Source organism: Nerophis lumbriciformis, linkage group LG02 (genome assembly GCF_033978685.3).
Source record: "Nerophis lumbriciformis linkage group LG02, RoL_Nlum_v2.1, whole genome shotgun sequence".
Classification (NCBI taxonomy): domain Eukaryota; kingdom Metazoa; phylum Chordata; class Actinopteri; order Syngnathiformes; family Syngnathidae; genus Nerophis; species Nerophis lumbriciformis.
The window spans coordinates 18,121,478-18,137,989 of NC_084549.2; the positions used below are offsets into that span (position 1 = coordinate 18,121,478).

General features: G+C 42.7%; 1 protein-coding gene across 1 annotated transcript; it reads left to right on the forward strand.

Moving 5' to 3' along the window:
- Positions 1-800: 800 nt before the first annotated feature.
- LOC133596865 (phosphoglycerate mutase 1) lies at positions 801-15,086 on the forward strand. Its single transcript, XM_061949774.1, has 4 exons — positions 801-1,045; positions 8,983-9,257; positions 12,617-12,797; positions 14,698-15,086. The coding sequence occupies exons 1-4, from the start codon at positions 907-909 to the stop codon at positions 14,865-14,867; spliced, it is 765 nt and encodes a 254-aa protein (XP_061805758.1). The 5' UTR covers positions 801-906; the 3' UTR covers positions 14,868-15,086.
- Positions 15,087-16,512: the final 1,426 nt, after the last annotated feature.

Below are 16,512 nucleotides of genomic sequence, written 5' to 3' on the forward strand. Positions count from 1 at the left end.
CTAAACTAATAGAAAGTCGTTGTTTTTTAAAAATCATCCCACACCGGCTATTGTCAGCTCTATAAAACACTGCACCATAGATACAATTCAATTACAATTACAATTGTCTGCGTGGAAGTACATTTTGAAAACCACTACATCATTTAAAAAATAAAAAATAAAGTAAGCACAGCGAATCGCTATACTACCAAAAGCTAAATTAAATTCAATACAGCCTAACTGCATGAAAGTTAACCACTATATTATATTACACTACATGAATATACTCTACAGCAGCACAAAAGTCAGCTAGTGAAACACTATATTTATTAAATTAGGCTAAAAGTGACCTAAATTTACGATATATTCATTTTCATCCAAACGCTTGTTTACAAAAACTAGCTTCGAACACTTCCGGTATGTAGTAGCTCAATTTACCCGCTAGATGGCGCAGTGAGGTTACATAACTGAACAGCGAGAGAGGAAAAAAATGGAGGCGTTGATTTGATGAGTGGCCACTCGTCAATAAACAACATTCCTCTCTTGACATTAAATAAATAATTGTTATTCTTAAATATTTGACTGTCATTGCAGTCACAGGCTTACCCATGCTTCTTTTTTTTTTAACATAAAATGAGCGTAAGCTTGAAGGTATGTATTACGTATGAGGTGACTACAATTGTCCAATGTACAAGTGTGAAGTCAGGGAACGCCTACCGCTGCCATTGGTGGAAAAAGAGGAAACCACATTACATACTGGAACATCATTGGACAACAAAACCCGGAAGTGATGAAGTAACCAATCGACTCGATAAAAGCACTCACCGCCGGTTCCAGTAGACTGGACAGGTTTGCTTGACGTGAACATCCGCCGAGACCGACATATTTTTGTTCCATCCGCCAATTTATTCATTACTATCGTCAACTATGGCTGCGTACAAGCTGGTGCTTATTCGCCACGGAGAAAGCAACTGGAACCAGGAGAATCGCTTCTGTGGATGGTTTGATGCTGATTTGAGCGTGACAGGGGAGAAGGAGGCGAGGAGGGGTGGACAGGCCCTGAAAGGTACTCATCATGCTCTCTCCATCTGGAGAATAACATTTGCATAATAGCATCCTTCACACTCAGATGTGCATGCATTATGTGGTAACCTGCTTAATTGGAACATGCTCAACAGGTATACACACTACCTCACTGTGGTTATAACACCCTAATAGCCATGATTCATTAAAAAATTGCCATCAAGTGGAGACAAACATGATTATAGAGTAGCTTTTGGGATATTCAACTACTGTATATTGTTTTGGAGGCCACATACCGCCCGAATGCAGCTGGGATAGGCTCCAGCACCCTCGCTACCCCGAAAGGGACAAGTGGTAGGAAATGGATGGATGGATGGATTTCCAGAATTCTGGGCCAGGCTTCTCCTTCTCCTCCGTAAAACGCTAGTAAACGTTTGGGAACTGAGGAGACCAATTTTTGAAGCTTTTCAGGCGGAATTCTTTCCCATTCTTGCTTGATGTACAGCTTAGATGTGTAAGTTACCCATGCCTTGGGCACTCATATACCCCCAATTTTTGAAGCTTTTCAGGTGTAATTCTTTCCCATTCTTGCTTGATGTACAGCTTAAGTTGTTCAACAGCCCGAGGTCTCCGTTGTGGTATTTTAGGCTTCATATTGCACCACACATTTTCAATAGGAGACAGGTCTGGACTACAGGCAGGTCAGTTTAGTCACCCGCACTCTTTTACTATGAAGCCAGGCTGTTGTAACACGTGGCTTGGCATTGTCTTGCTGAAATAAGCAGGGGCGTCCATGATAACGTTGCTTGGATGGCAACATATGTTGCTCCAAAACCTGTAAGTACTTTTCAGCATTATTGGTGCCTTCACAGATGTGTAAGTTACCCATGCCTTGGGCACTAATACATCCCCATACCATCACAGATGCTGGCTTTTGAACTTTGCGCCTATAACAATCCGGATGGTTCTTTTCCTCTTTGTTCCAGAGGACACGACGTCCACAGTTTCCAAAAACAATTTGAAATGTGGACTCGACAGACCACAGAACACTTTTCCACTTTGCATCAGTCCATGTTAGATGAGCTCGGGCCCAGCAAAGCCGGCGGCGTTTCTGGGTGTTGTTGATAAATGGCTTTCGCTTTGCATAGTAGAGTTTTAACTTGCACTTGCAGATGTAGCACAGTGACAGTAAAGACCAAGCTTGATGATGAGATCAGACTCTGGATGTGGAGAGCGAGTGCTGTGTTGGGAAATTAAGGGAAAGACTCTGGAATAACAGGCATGTCTCTATTCGGTGCTGAAACTTGGACCCTCTACAGGTTGCAAGTCAGGAAACTTCACGCCTACATGATGCGCCACCTTCGGGCCATCATTGGCATCTCCTGGAGAGACAAAATCCCAAACACAGAGGTCCTAAATCGTGCTGGACTGCCATCGATGCATGACATGCTAACCCAAACAAACCTGAGATGGGTCGGGCATGTAGAGAGAATGAGCCATAAGCGGCTCCCTTAGGTATCTGATCTACTAAAAGCTGGAGGAAGGGAAACAAAACCGAGGGAGGCCAAGGCTACGGTACAAGGACACCGTTAAACGGAATTTGAGCGAACTGAAGATCGACACTGCAACCTGGCAGCTGAAGGCAAAAGACAGGACTGAGTGGAGGTCTATGATCCGACCGAAATGAAACAGTCATTGTCGCACCCGACAGACTGCTATGATGATGATGATGACAAATGTAACGACAAACTGTAGTTACTGACAGTGGTTTTCTGAAGTGTTCCTGAGCCCATGTGTGTGATATCCTTTACACACTAATGTTGCTTTTTGATGCAGTACCGCCTGAGGGATCGAAGGTCAGTTATTCAATGTTGGTTTTCAGCCTTGCTGCTTATGTGCAGTGATTTTTCCAGATTATCTGAATCTTTTGATGATATTACGGGCCTTAGATGGTGAAATCCCTAAATTCCTTGCAATAGCTCGTTGAGAAATGTTGTTTTTAAACTGTTCAACAATTTTCTCACGCATTTGTTCACAAAGTGCTGACCCTCGCCCCATCCTTGTTGGTGAATGACTGAGCATTTCATGGAAGCTGCTTTTATACCAAATCATGGCAAACACACCTGTTCCCTATAAGCCTGTTCACCTGTGGGATGTTCCGAATAAGTGTTTGTTGAGCATTCCTCAACTTTCTCAGTCTTTTTTGCCACTTGTGCCAGCTTTTTTAAAACATGTTGCAGGCATCACATTCCAAATGAGCTAATATTTGCAAAAAAATAACAAAGTTAACCAGTTCAAAAGTTAAATATCTTGTTTTTGCAGTCTATTCAATTGAATATAGGTTGAAAAGGATTTGCAAATCATTGTATTCTGTTTTTATTTACGATTTACACAACGTGCCAACTTCACTGGTTCTGGGTTTTGTACAACACAAATACAACATTGAAACAACATGCTTTTTGACGACGTTTATTCAATGTCAGGTTGTGACGTTTATTTGACCATTGAAATTTGGTCATTTCCCAACCAACAACGTGGATCCAATGTTGGATATTAACGTTGTCTTAATTTACAAATACAACTATTTTACAACGTTGTTTCAAAGTCAGTTTTAAAGGACATGTATGTAAATTAACGTTGTATCAATGTCTCGTGCCTGCTGGGAGCATCCTCTAGCGCACTCTTTTGTTGACCTGCTGCAAAAAAAACTAGTCAAAGATCATCTCCATAACAACACTCTACTTCAAAAATGAGAGCTTCTCACAAGTTTTTTTTAATTGAACACACGGCCCAACAGCCCAAATAGTGAAAAAGAGAGGGCCTAAAATGGAACCTTGGAGAACGCCACTATAACTAAAGAAGTTGAACAAACAAGATACAGCAGCACCTTCGTTACATAAATCAAATTACGAAGAAAAATTGTAACTGTCAAAAAAGGATGTAACGATAAACGGGAAAATTATTAACTGTGGTAAAACTTGGGGCGGTATAGCTCGGTTGGTAGAGTGGCCGTGCCAGCAACTTGAGGGTTGCAGGTTCGATCCCCGCTTCCGCCATCCTAGTCACTGCTGTTGTGTCTTTGGGCAAGACACTCTACCCACCTGCTCCCAGTGCCACCCACACTGGTTTAAATGTAACTTAGATATTGGGTTTCACTATGTAAAGCGCTTTGAGTCACTAGAGAAAAGCGCTATATAAATATAATTCACAATTCACAAAACTTCCCACCATTAGTATTACCGTTTTTAAATTAAATGATCGTAAAACTGGGATTGACAACACTTGATAAACTTAAAGACGGGTGACACTCCTCACTCAAGATAGCAAGCTAGCGCTAAATATCTTAAATGCTAACATGAAAACAAGAGACATTGACGTCTTGCTCCATCAAAAGACGACATAACCCACTCTAAACTTGTATAAACACACCACTGTCTGAGCAACTACTGCCAAAATGTTTCAAATTATTTATGGTGAGTGTTATTGACAGTTTAACAATATCAACACAATATTCTAACTATAGTTCCTTATTTTCTTTTATTACATTCAATTGTTTGAGCAAAACAAAGTTTATAATACAGTACACAATAACTAAACTACGTAAATCAAAAACTAGTATCCATTACTCCAGGGGTCGTCAACCCGTTGATTGTGATCTACCAGTCGATCTTTGTGTCCCTACCGGTCGATCGGGAAAATATTAGGGGAAAAAAGTGAGTGACCAACAGACCTGGGTGCACAAAAACCATCGAGCTGCAACAATGCATTAAGGCTAAATGTTGCAACGCATCGGACATTTTTTTTTAGCATCCAACATCAAACAACTCTTCCCTCAACCACGACCATCATTGCTCGCCTGTGATGGGAAGCTAACAAACCAAACACTGGAGTCTGTGAACATTGCTCCAAAGTACGTATTTTGTGTTGATTTATATACAAAAGTAAACATTGACTTGTGCAAAGGCAGTAATATATGACGAAACAAGGCGGCAGCTTAAGAGGGACTACTCTGTTTATTCTTCTTAAACTCGCCGACTTGTATAAACACATCACTGTCTTAACAACTAGGATATTTAATTGCACACATTAAACCTACAGGCTGTGCTTTCTTTAAATTGACATTAGGAAGTGAATTTGCGTGTAGTCACATAAACCGGACGTGAAGCGTTTAACACACGTTTTTATTTATTACTAAAAAAAAATGTTTGCAAATTAAAACAAAAGATGTTTCACATTGTATACGTCGCGTACTTGCGGTCCCACTGATACATACGCCAGATGCCAGTTGCGCAGAGTTGACAAAGGTTTTAATGTGTCAGGCTTGTCCCTGACAGTTTGGTTAAGTTTTTGTTTTTTCCTCTGTGTTTGTTTTATTTCCTGTCAGCACTCTTATTTTGGTTCAGTTTCCTGTTGTTCTCTCTGAGTGCTGTCCCCTCAGCTGTGGCTGATTGGCACCTGGCCACACCTGGTGTCAATCAGCCAGCTGCTATTTATACCTGCCCTACCCTCCAGTCACTGCTGGATTATTGTCATCACTACCTGTCGTTAGAGCTACTACCTGTCGTGTCTACTACTTGTTGTTGTTTGCGGTAAGCTGTTCCTGTTTGATAGTTCCTTATAGCTAATTACAGTTTGCTGTCTCCTAGCTCTTTTGTTTCGTGTTTTCTTGTTAGCCATTAGCTGTTTCCAGTTTTTCTGTCTGCTGGTTCCTGTTTTCAGTTTTGGCTATTCCTAGTTTTCTGGTTTGTTTTTTTTCCTTTATTTGATGGACATTAAATCATGTTTTCCTGCACAATGCCTTCCGCCTTCTCTGCATCCTGACATAATAATCCAGCCTAGTACGAACCTCGCGGAGATTTCCTTGGCGGAGAGGCTTAACAAAGCGTTAGATTTGATGGCTAAATCGAGGAAAAGCTTTGCCTCGTTTTGCAATCCCTCCCACCCATCCCTGTCCTATGTTTGCTTCTCGGAGGACGTCTGGGATCCGTCCCTTGAGGGGGGGGGCTATGAGTGGCTGTGCAGCTAGGGAGGCACAGCTACTTTTCGCCCCAGTGGGTCTGCAAAAGACTGCGCCATCATCTCAAGTAGGTCTGCAACAAACGCCACCATCTTTTCCGGTGGGCCGACAGACGCCACCATCATTTCCGGTGGGCCGACAGACGCCACCATCATTTCCGGTGGGCCGACAGACGCCACCATCATTTCCGGTGGGCCTGCAACATACGGCGCCATCATCTCCGGTGGGCCTGCAACCTACGGCGCCATCATCTCCGGTGGGCCTGCAACCTACGGCGCCATCATCTCCGGTGGGTCTGCAACCTACGGTGCCACCATGCACTCCGGTGGGCCGGCAGACGCCACCATGCACTCCGGTGCACCACCATGCACTCCGGTGGGCCGGCAGACGCCGCCATGCACTCCGGTGGGCCGGCAGACGCCGCCATGCACTCCGGTGGGCCGGCAGACGCCGCCATGCACTCCGGTGGGCCGGCAGACGCCGCCATGCACTCCGGTGGGCTGGCAACAGAGGGTGCCGCCATCGTCTCAGGTGGGCCGGCAACAGAGGGCGCCGCCATCGTCTCCGGTGGGCCAGCAGCAGAGGGCGCCGCCATCGTCTCCGGTGGCCAGCAGCAGAGGGCGCCGCCATCGTCTCCGGTGGGCCAGCAGCAGAGGGCGCCGCCATTGTCTCCGGTGGGTCCTCCCACGCCGGCGGACGAGCCGCCTCGCCAATTGCGGCGGCATTCAACTCGCCATCGCCACCTAACTCTTCCCCGCTGGTTGCGGGGACACTTGGCCTGGTGGCCCACCTCCTTGTCCTCCCTCCACCCTCCCGTGACTTTGGACTGTTTTTTTGGGGGGGGGGGATTGTCCCTGACAGTTTGGTTAAGTTTTAGTTTTTTCCTCTGTTTGTTTTATTTCCTGTTGTGCTGTGGCTGAATGGCACCTGGCCACACCTGGTGTCAATCAGCCAGCTGCTATATATACCTGCCCTGCCCTCCAGTCACTGCTGGATTATTGTCGCTACTACCTGTCGTGTCTACTACTTGTCGTAGTTTGCGGTAAGCTGTTCCTGTTTGATAGTTCCTTATAGCTAATTACAGTTTGCTGTCTCCTAGCTCTTTTGTTTCGTGTTTTCTTGTTAGCCATTAGCTGTTTCCAGTTTTTCTGTCTGCTGGTTCCTGTTTTCTGTTTTTTTTTTTTTCCTTTATTTGATGGACATTAAATCATGTTTTCCCGCACAATGCCTTCCGCCTTCTCTGCATCTTGGGGTTCGTCACCTACAACTCCTGACATAATGATTGTTTTTTTTTCACAAGCTCTTCAACAGACACGTTCTTTAGGGACTTTCCAGTCTCTCCAATACTCCTCCTCCTCCTCCTGCACTCGGCCGCTCACTGTTAAAGACAACAGATGATTAGATTAACACGTACCACCTGTGAAATCTAATCACCTGCCAGCTGTGTCTCGCCGTCAGTACACGCCCCGCCCCTATCCGATGGCGCTCGTCCTCAGCACCACAGACAGCGGCGGTGACCTTTGCTCCTGCAGGCGCGCGGGCCACATCTCCCACCACACACATATTTAAAGACGCAAGTAAAAGTAATATGGCTTTAAAGTAAACAATATTATATAACATATTTCTTCTGCCACTGAAGTATATTGTGTGGCTATGTATGTATTTCGTTAAATTTTTTGAATAATACTTGGTTTCAAGTGTGCATGAGTACACTTGTAATAATAACTGTGATCATTTTGTTGTCAATAACCGTGAGATGACATTTTCATATTGTTACATCCCTACTGCCAAAAAGGAAAAGACTTAAACGGGTGCCTCGAGGAACACCTCAGTTATGTAAATCACAAGTTCTGACCCCAAGGTTAAAATGTCAATGTGAGGATCCCCCAATGTGGTTACGGTGGTCCAAGTTCCTCAAGCACTCTCGTATTTTGAGGTATTTGCTGCAAAAATGTTTGTCTCACAAGTTTTGAACTCAACTCGGGGGCCAGTATGATGTCATTCCTGGGCCAGATTTGGCCCTTGGGCCACCAGTTGAATATAACTACAATATTGCCTAAAAATCACATTTCTAAATCAACTGGCATGTGTCACATAATGCTACTATTGCCTAAAAATCACATTTAAATCAACAGACATGTGTCATATAATGCTACTATTTCCTACTCGGCGGCCTAGTGGTTAGAGTGTCCGCCCTGAGATCGGTAGGTTGTGAGTTCAAACCCCGGCCGAGTCATACCAAAGACTATAAAAATGGGACCCATTACCTCCCTGCTTGGCACTCAGCATCAAGGGTTGGAATTGGGGGTTAAATCACCAAAAATGATTCCCGGGCGTGGCCACCGCTGCTGCCCACTGCTCCCCTCACCTCCCAGGGGGTGAACAAGGGGATGGGTCAAATGCAGAGGACACATTTCACCACACCTAGTGTGTGTGACTATCAGTGGTTCTTTAACTTTAACTAAAAAACACATTTAAATCAAATGGCATGTGTCACATAATGCTACTATTGCCTAAAAATCACATTTAAATCAACTGGCATGTGTCACGTAATGCTACTATTGCCTAAAAATCACATTTAAATCAACAGGCATGTGTCACATAATGTCAAGTTAAGTCAAGTCAAGTCAACTTTATTTATATAGCACATTTACGACAACTTTTTAAATTGAACCAAAGTGCTTTACAGGTTAAAAAACCATAGAGCAAAAAACAACAAACAAAAACAAACAAAGAACGTAAACAATGAATGAGCTGAACAAGATACGGTAAAAGGGGTCGAATAAAAAGTACAAATTTGCTAAATAAAAATAATAATAAAAGTGCGACAAATTGAAAAATAAAACTAAAGCGAAGAGGGTGGGGGGGGACTAGTGGGTGGACTCAGCTCAGGTCAAAGGCCAGCGAAAAGAGATAAATGATGCTACTATTGACTAAAAATCTGTGTTTCCCCAATCCTACAGACGCCAACTATGAGTTTGACATATGCTACACCTCGGTGCTGAAGAGAGCCATCAGGACCCTGTGGCTGGTCCTGGATGGCATCGACCAAATGTGGGTGCCCGTGCACCGCACCTGGCGTCTCAACGAGCGCCACTACGGCGGCCTGACGGGCCTCAACAAGGCCGAGACGGCCGCCAAGCACGGGGAGGCCCAGGTGAAGATCTGGCGGCGCTCGTTCGACATCCCGCCTCCCTCTATGGGTCCCGAACACGACTACTACGCCGCCATCAGCAAGGTAACGATAGCACACGTAGGTTTGTGAGGCAAGAGTACACATTGAGCAACAGGCTTTGTGAGGCCTTGCAAAAACGTGGACCAAGCACAGATAAGTGAAATCAACAGAGTAAAGGAGCCTCAACATGATTGCCTAACAGCATGCATGACTGCGAAGCATGGGGTTAAAGTTCAAGGGTAAGTCAAAGCCAAGGTCTAGTTTTCGTCCCCAGGAGTGTCTTCATTTTAGATGCAAATTGAATATCAGAGAAGCTTAGTATTCACAGCGCTTCACTTTTTCCACCTTTTATGTTACAGCTAGAGATGTCCGATAATGGCTTTTTTGCCGATATCCGATATTCCGATATAGTCTAACTCTTAATTACCGATTCCGATATCAACCGATACCGATATATACAGTCGTGGAATTAATTATGCCTAATTTTGCTGTGATGCCCCGCTGGATGCATTAAACAATGTAACAAGGTTTTCCAAAATAAATCAACTGAAGTCATGGGAAAAAAATGCCAACATGGCACTGCCATATTTATTATTGAAGTCACAAAGTGCATTCTTTTTTTTAACATGCCTCAAAACAGCAGCTTGGAATTTGGGACATGCTCTCCCTGAGAGAGCATGAGGAGGTTGAGGTGGGCAGGGTTTTGGGGGGCGGGGTTTTTGGAGTAGGTGGTAACAGGGGTGTATATTGTAGTGTCCCGGAAGAGTTAGTGCTGCAAGGGGTTCTGCGTATTTGTTCTGTTGTGTTTGTTGTGTTTTTTTTGTGTTACGGTGCCGGATGTTCTCCCGAAATGTGTTTGTCATTCTTGTTTGGTGTGGGTTCACAGTGTGGCGCATATTTGTAACAGTGTTAAAGTTGTTTATACGACCACCCTCAGTGTGACCTGTATGGCTGTTGACCAAGTATGCTGGCATTTACTTGCGTGTGTGCAAAGCTGTAGATATTATGAGATTGGGTCGGCACGCAAAGGCTGTGCCTTTAAGGTTTATTGGTGCTCTGTACTTCTCCCTACGTCCGCCGTGTACCACTCCATACAGCGGCGTTTTAAAAAGTCATAAATTTTACTTTTTGAAAACGATGCCGATAATTTACGATATTACATTTTAAAGCATATATCGGCAGTCCGATATTATCGGACATCTCTATTTACAGCCTTATTCCTAAATGGAATAAATTCATTTTTGTCCTTCAAATTCTACACACAATACCCCATAATGACAATGTAAAAAGTTTGTTTTTTTTTTTTAATTTTTGCAAATTTGATTTAAAAAAGTTTATAGAATTTACTCAATATTTTTTTGATGCACCTTTGGCAACAACTACAGCCTCAAGTCTGTTTTAATATAATGCCAGAAATTTGCCACCCCTATCTTTGGGCAGTTTCACCCATTCCTCTTTGCAGCCCTTTTCAAGCGCCGTCAGGTTGGATGGGAAGCGTTGGTTTTCATCCACGATGTCTCTGTACATTGCTGCATTCATCTTTCTCTTTATCCTGACTAATCTCCTAGTTCCTGCCGCTGATGCTGCCGCCACAATGCTTCGTTGTAGGAATGGTATTGACCTGGTGATGACCGGTGCCTGGTTTCCTCCAAACATGATGCCTGGCATTCACGCCAAAGAGTTCAATCTTTGTCTCATCAGCCCAGAGAAATTTGTTTCTCATAGTCTGAGAGTCTTTTAGGTGGATTTTGGCAAACTTTTACAAAGAAATAGCTTCCATTTGGCCACTCGACCTTACAGGCCTGATTGGTGGATTGTTGCAGAGATGGTTGGAGAGAACGTTCTCCTCTCTCCACAGAAGAATGCTGTAGCTCTGAGTGACCATCCGGTTCTTGGTCACCTCCCTGACTAGACTAAGATGAATGCAGCAATGTACTGAGACATCCTGGACGGAAACCAACCCTTCTCATCCAACCTCATGGAGTTTGAGAGGTGCGGCAAAGAGGAATGGGCAAAACTGCCCAAAGGTAAGTGTGCCAAGCTTGTGGCATCGTATTCAAAAAGACTTGAGGCTGTGATTGCTGCCAAAAGTGCATCAGTATTGAGCAAAAGCTGTGAATGTGATTTTTTGTTTTTAATAAAGTTGCACACGAAAAAAATTCTAAACTTTTCACATTGTCATTATGGGGTATTGTCTGTAGAATTGTGAGGACAAAAATGAATGTATCCCATTTTAAAATAAGGCTGTAAAATAACAAAATGTGGAAAAAAATGAAGCGCTGTCAATACTTTCCGGATGCACTTTACTACTGTAGGTGTTCAAAGTGAAGGTTTAGCAGCTTGAGAAAAATAAAGAAAACCATATTTTTGCAAATGTGTCAGTTTGATGGCAATTGTTATTCTAATAAGTTGATCCTGGGATGCGAGTCAACCTCTAATTTGTATTTTTTTATTTTTTTTATTGAAACAATAGCTATTAGGGATGTTCCAATAAGGGATTTATGCTTCATGAGTGAGCTCAGCCAATACCGATACCGATCACATATATTAACTGTACATTTTTCTATTTACTTATGGTGAGTGTTATTGACAGTTTAACAATATCAACACAATATTCTACACTATAGTTCCTTATTTTCTATTATTATATACAATTGTTTGAGCATAACAAAGTCAATAGTACACAATAACTAAACTACATAAATCGAAAAGTAGTATCTATTACTCCAGGGGTCGCCAACCCGTCGATCTTTGGGACCATACCGGTCGACCGGGAAAATATTAGGGGAAATAAAAATGTATATGACATTAGTGACCAACAGACCCGGAGAGTGACCAACAAACCCGGGTGCAACGCATCAGACATTTTTCAGCATCCAACATCAAACAACTCTTCCCTCAACCACTACCATCATTCCCTGCGGTGGGAAGCTAACAAGCCAAACACTGGAGTCTGTGAACATTGCTCCAAAGTACGGATCTTGTGATGATTTATATACAAAAGTAAACATTGACTTGAGCAAAGGCAGTAATATATGACGAAACAAGGCAGCAGCTTAAGAGGGACTACTCTGTTTATTCTTCTTAAACCCGCCAGGTGAACAGTTGATTTTAATTACCTCCGGTGCTGACGTAACCTGACTCACGTCCCATACGTGCTCATACATGATTGCTTCAATGCAGGTGATTATTATTAACTCCACAGCTCCACACTGTGTATGGAGACCCATAAATAGCTGCCATGGACTGAAAATAAATATATTGTGAGCCAGAGTGGATTGGCATTTGTGATCGGCATTAAAAGACATTAATCTGCAATAGCGATCACTTACTTTTTAAAGAGAAATGCATCGGCACATCCCTAGTAAAAAAGTTTTCTCTTTACTCCGCCATATTCATGTGACACATTGTTCCTGGTGCAGGATCGCCGCTATGCCGACTTGACTGAGGACCAGCTTCCCTCCTGCGAGAGCCTCAAGGACACAATCGCCCGAGCACTTCCCTTCTGGAATGAAGAGATTGCTCCTCAGATCAAGCAGGGAAAGAGAGTGCTCATTGCTGCTCATGGAAACAGTCTGAGAGGCATCGTGAAGCACCTGGAGGGTGGGTGGTGTCTTATTAGCAGCATTGATAGATATTATTTACAGTTGTCCCTCGTTTATCGCTGTTAATGGGTTCTGTACCGCGACGAATACATTTACGCTAAGCAGAAAACTATATCAAATGCTTTTATAGCTAAATCATACAAAAACCTGGTAATTACCTTCTAAATTCCATCCATTCATCCATTTTCTACCGCTTGTCCCTGTTGGGGTCGTGGGGGGTGCTGGAGCCGATCTCAGCTGCATTCGGGAGGAAGGCGGGGCACACCCTGCACAAGTCGCCACCTCATCACAGGGCCAACACAGATAGACAGACAACATTCACACTCACATTCACACACTAGGGCCAATTTAGTGTTGCCAATCAACCTATCCCCAGGTGCATGTTTTTGGCGGTGGGAAGAAGCAGTCAAGTGGAGTCGTTTTTATGACAGCCCTCTAGACATGAAATAACACCCTTTAGTGACCTTCACAGTAATGCTGCCTGAGGATGAGCCAATCAGTGGCCACATAATTGAACAGGGCACTCTGATTGGTTTGGTCTTCTGTCATGGCCAATACTACTGTAGTATTGATATTTGTAGTTTATGCGTAAAAATGCTTTATTTAGGACAAAAACATGTTTAAATATGCTTAAAAATACAAATAAAATTGTGATGTGGTGAAACCGCAATATTTGAAGCAGTGTGGTGAGGGACAACTGCACAGTGCCGTCAAGCATTAAAAAAAAAAAAGATTATTATGATCTTTAATTACTGTAATTAATTTGGCTTTTCTCACCATTTTTAGGCAATATTGGGGAAAAAAAATTATATATATATATATATTTTATATGTAGTTTATATATATATATATTTTATATGTAGTTTATATATATATATATGTATATTTTATATGTAGTTTATATATATTTATATACATATACAGGTATATTTGTAGTTTAAACAGGGGCAGCACGGTGGAACAGGGGTTAGTGCATGTGCCTCACAATACGAAGAATAGAATAGAATAGAAAGTACTTTATTGATGCCTGGGGGAAATTCAGCAAGGTCCTGAGTAGTCCTGAGTTAAATCCCGGGCTCGGGATCTTTCTGTGTGGAATTTGCATGTTCTCCTCTGTGTGGGTTCCCTCCGGGTACTCCAGCTTCCTCCCACCTCCAAAGACATGCACCTGGGTATAGGTTGATTGGCAACACTAAATTGGCCCTAGTGTGTGAATGTGAGTGTGAATGTTGTATCTGTGTTGGCCCTGCGATGAGGTGGCGACTTGTCCAGGGTGTACCCCGCCTTACACCCAAATGCAGCTGAGATAGGTTCCAGCATCCCCCGCGACCCCAAAAGGGACAATCGGTAGAAAATGGATGGATGGATGGTAGTTTGAACAGTCTCTTAAACTGAATCATATTGGTGTTTTGTTTGATTTCTATGGCTAATCAGTTCCATAATATAACTAATTAATTAATCTGGATTCAATAATTAATCATTTTGACACCCCTAATTATTTACATTTGATTGCACAAAAATGTCTGTGTGTGTGAGTGGACACTAAAGCCACCCATGCTGTACACTGACTACTCTAAAGCAGTGGTTCTCAAACTTTTTCACCAAATACCACCTCAGAAAAAACCTGGCTCTCCAAAGACCACCATGATGACCAACGTTAAAATGCAGTAGCATAGTAGGCGTAAGTATTCATTAAAAACAAGGCCGAGGTTTTATATAGTATTTTTTGGCCAATGTAACATTACTCACAGTTTCAACAGTAACACTGTGTTTGATTATAGGAAAATAAAACACTGTACTTTAATCAAGTGATTATTTGATTACCACATTTTGAAAACCACTGCTCTGAATGATATCTAAGTTTAATTTCTCTTTTTGTTGTGCCTTTTCCCTTAAAGGGATGTCCGATGAAGCTATCATGGAGCTCAACCTTCCCACCGGCATTCCCATCCTGTACGAACTGGACAAAAATCTGAAGCCCGTGAAGCCGATGCAGTTCTTGGGAGACGAGGAGACCGTGCGCAAGGCTATGGAGGCCGTAGCCGCTCAGGGCAAAGCTAAGAAGTAAACCGTGGTCATATTCCTAATAACTGTGTGTTCCTTCGGGATTCTGTACTTGCACTGTGCTAAGAAAATACCCTGTCAGAGTTATGCAGGTTGTAAATAAGGGCCAAGAGTATTACTGGCTTGAATAAAGTATTATTAGACTAACTTGCCCGTCAACATAGTGTATAATCTGTGCACTTTATTGTTCAATATGATCAATTAAATATACATTTCAAGCAGATACGTTGTGTACTTTTGTATGTATTTTGTGTTTGCATCCACAGTGGGTTAGCAGAGTATTGCATAAGAAAAAACAATGCCAACGGAAGAATGAGGAAATTAACTTGGCAATTTATCTAAGGCTTGATGCCACACCTCAACTGTCTTTTATTCTTCTCTCTTCATCGTGTTGCTGTCTGATTTGTTTTTCCCTCATTGTGAGTAAAATTGCACTGTAAAAAATGTGGCAGTGGATTGCATCAGCTCTGTGCTCTTGAATGTCTCTTATATCCTTATGTTTTGTTGAATGTTTCCCTGTAGTTTTCCATATGATTTTGCCTTGTTCTTTATGGACTTTTTGAGCCTGCAATGCAACCACCTGGCCTGAAAGAGTGGCAGCAGATCACAGTAGCTACTCAAACAATTTCCCTTGTGGATCAATAGTTTGTCATGGTCGAGGTCTAAAAAAATACACATGTAAAATGCTCAATGGGAAAAGTGGAGAAACTATTTCTCTGATAACTTCACCCTGTGTAAGATCAATAATTCAAAAAAATCCCCTAATGTTCAATAATGACCCCTTCAACATGTGGCTGTTAGCCAAGGACCAAACATGGTGAGGCTGCATTTCAGTTCTACTCTCCTAAAATCAGGAATAGTCTTCCAGAAAATGTGAGACAGGCCTCAAAGTTAACTATGTTCAATTCCAGGCTAAGAAAACACTTTTATTTACTGTAATTGTGCCTATAACAACTGAAAGTATTTCATTTACACTACTTGATTTAAATTTGAATGATGATCATTTTATATTTTTACTTTCTCGTAATTTTCTGTAAAGCACTTTGAATTGCCTTGTGTAAAAATTCCATCCATCTTCTTCTGCTTATCCAAAGTCGGGTTGCGGGGGCAGCAGCCTAAGCAGAGAAGCCCAGACTTCCCTCTCCATAGCTACTTTGTCCAGATCTTTCCAGGGGATCCCGAGGCATTCCCAGGACAGCTGAAAGACATGGTCTCTCCACCGTGTCCTGGATCTTAGGGGCATAGCAAGTCAGTGATGTACTGAGGGGCCCCACCATGCAACGCACGGAATGTCAGCACTAAAATTTTAAACTCAATGCGGAATGTAACTGGAAGCCAATGAAGACTGGATAAAACGGGGGTGATATGGCCTGTTCTGGGTGCACCGGTCAAAAGTCTGGCAGCCGCATTTTGTACAATGTGAAGTCTCTTTAGCGTTGACTTGTTGAAGAGAGTTAAAAGAGAATTGCAATAGTCAATGCGAGACGAAATGAACACGTGAATGATCATTTCGAGATCCAATTTTGACAACAAATTTCTCACTTAAGAAATATTTCTGAGATGATAAAAAGAGTTTTTGGTCAGTTGACGACAGTGACCCTCCAATGACATGGACTGATCGAACACAACCCCAAGGTTTCTGAGGCTGC

Excerpts from the sequence above, each read along its gene's own strand:
- LOC133596865 (XM_061949774.1), top strand. The coding sequence starts at position 907 with ATGGCTGCGTACAAGCTGGTGCTTATTCGCCACGGAGAAAGCAACTGG. Across the intron at positions 1,046-8,982 it reads GGGTGGACAGGCCCTGAAAG|ACGCCAACTATGAGTTTGAC; the intron begins GTACTCATCATG and ends CCAATCCTACAG. Across the intron at positions 9,258-12,616 it reads ACTACGCCGCCATCAGCAAG|GATCGCCGCTATGCCGACTT; the intron begins GTAACGATAGCA and ends TTCCTGGTGCAG.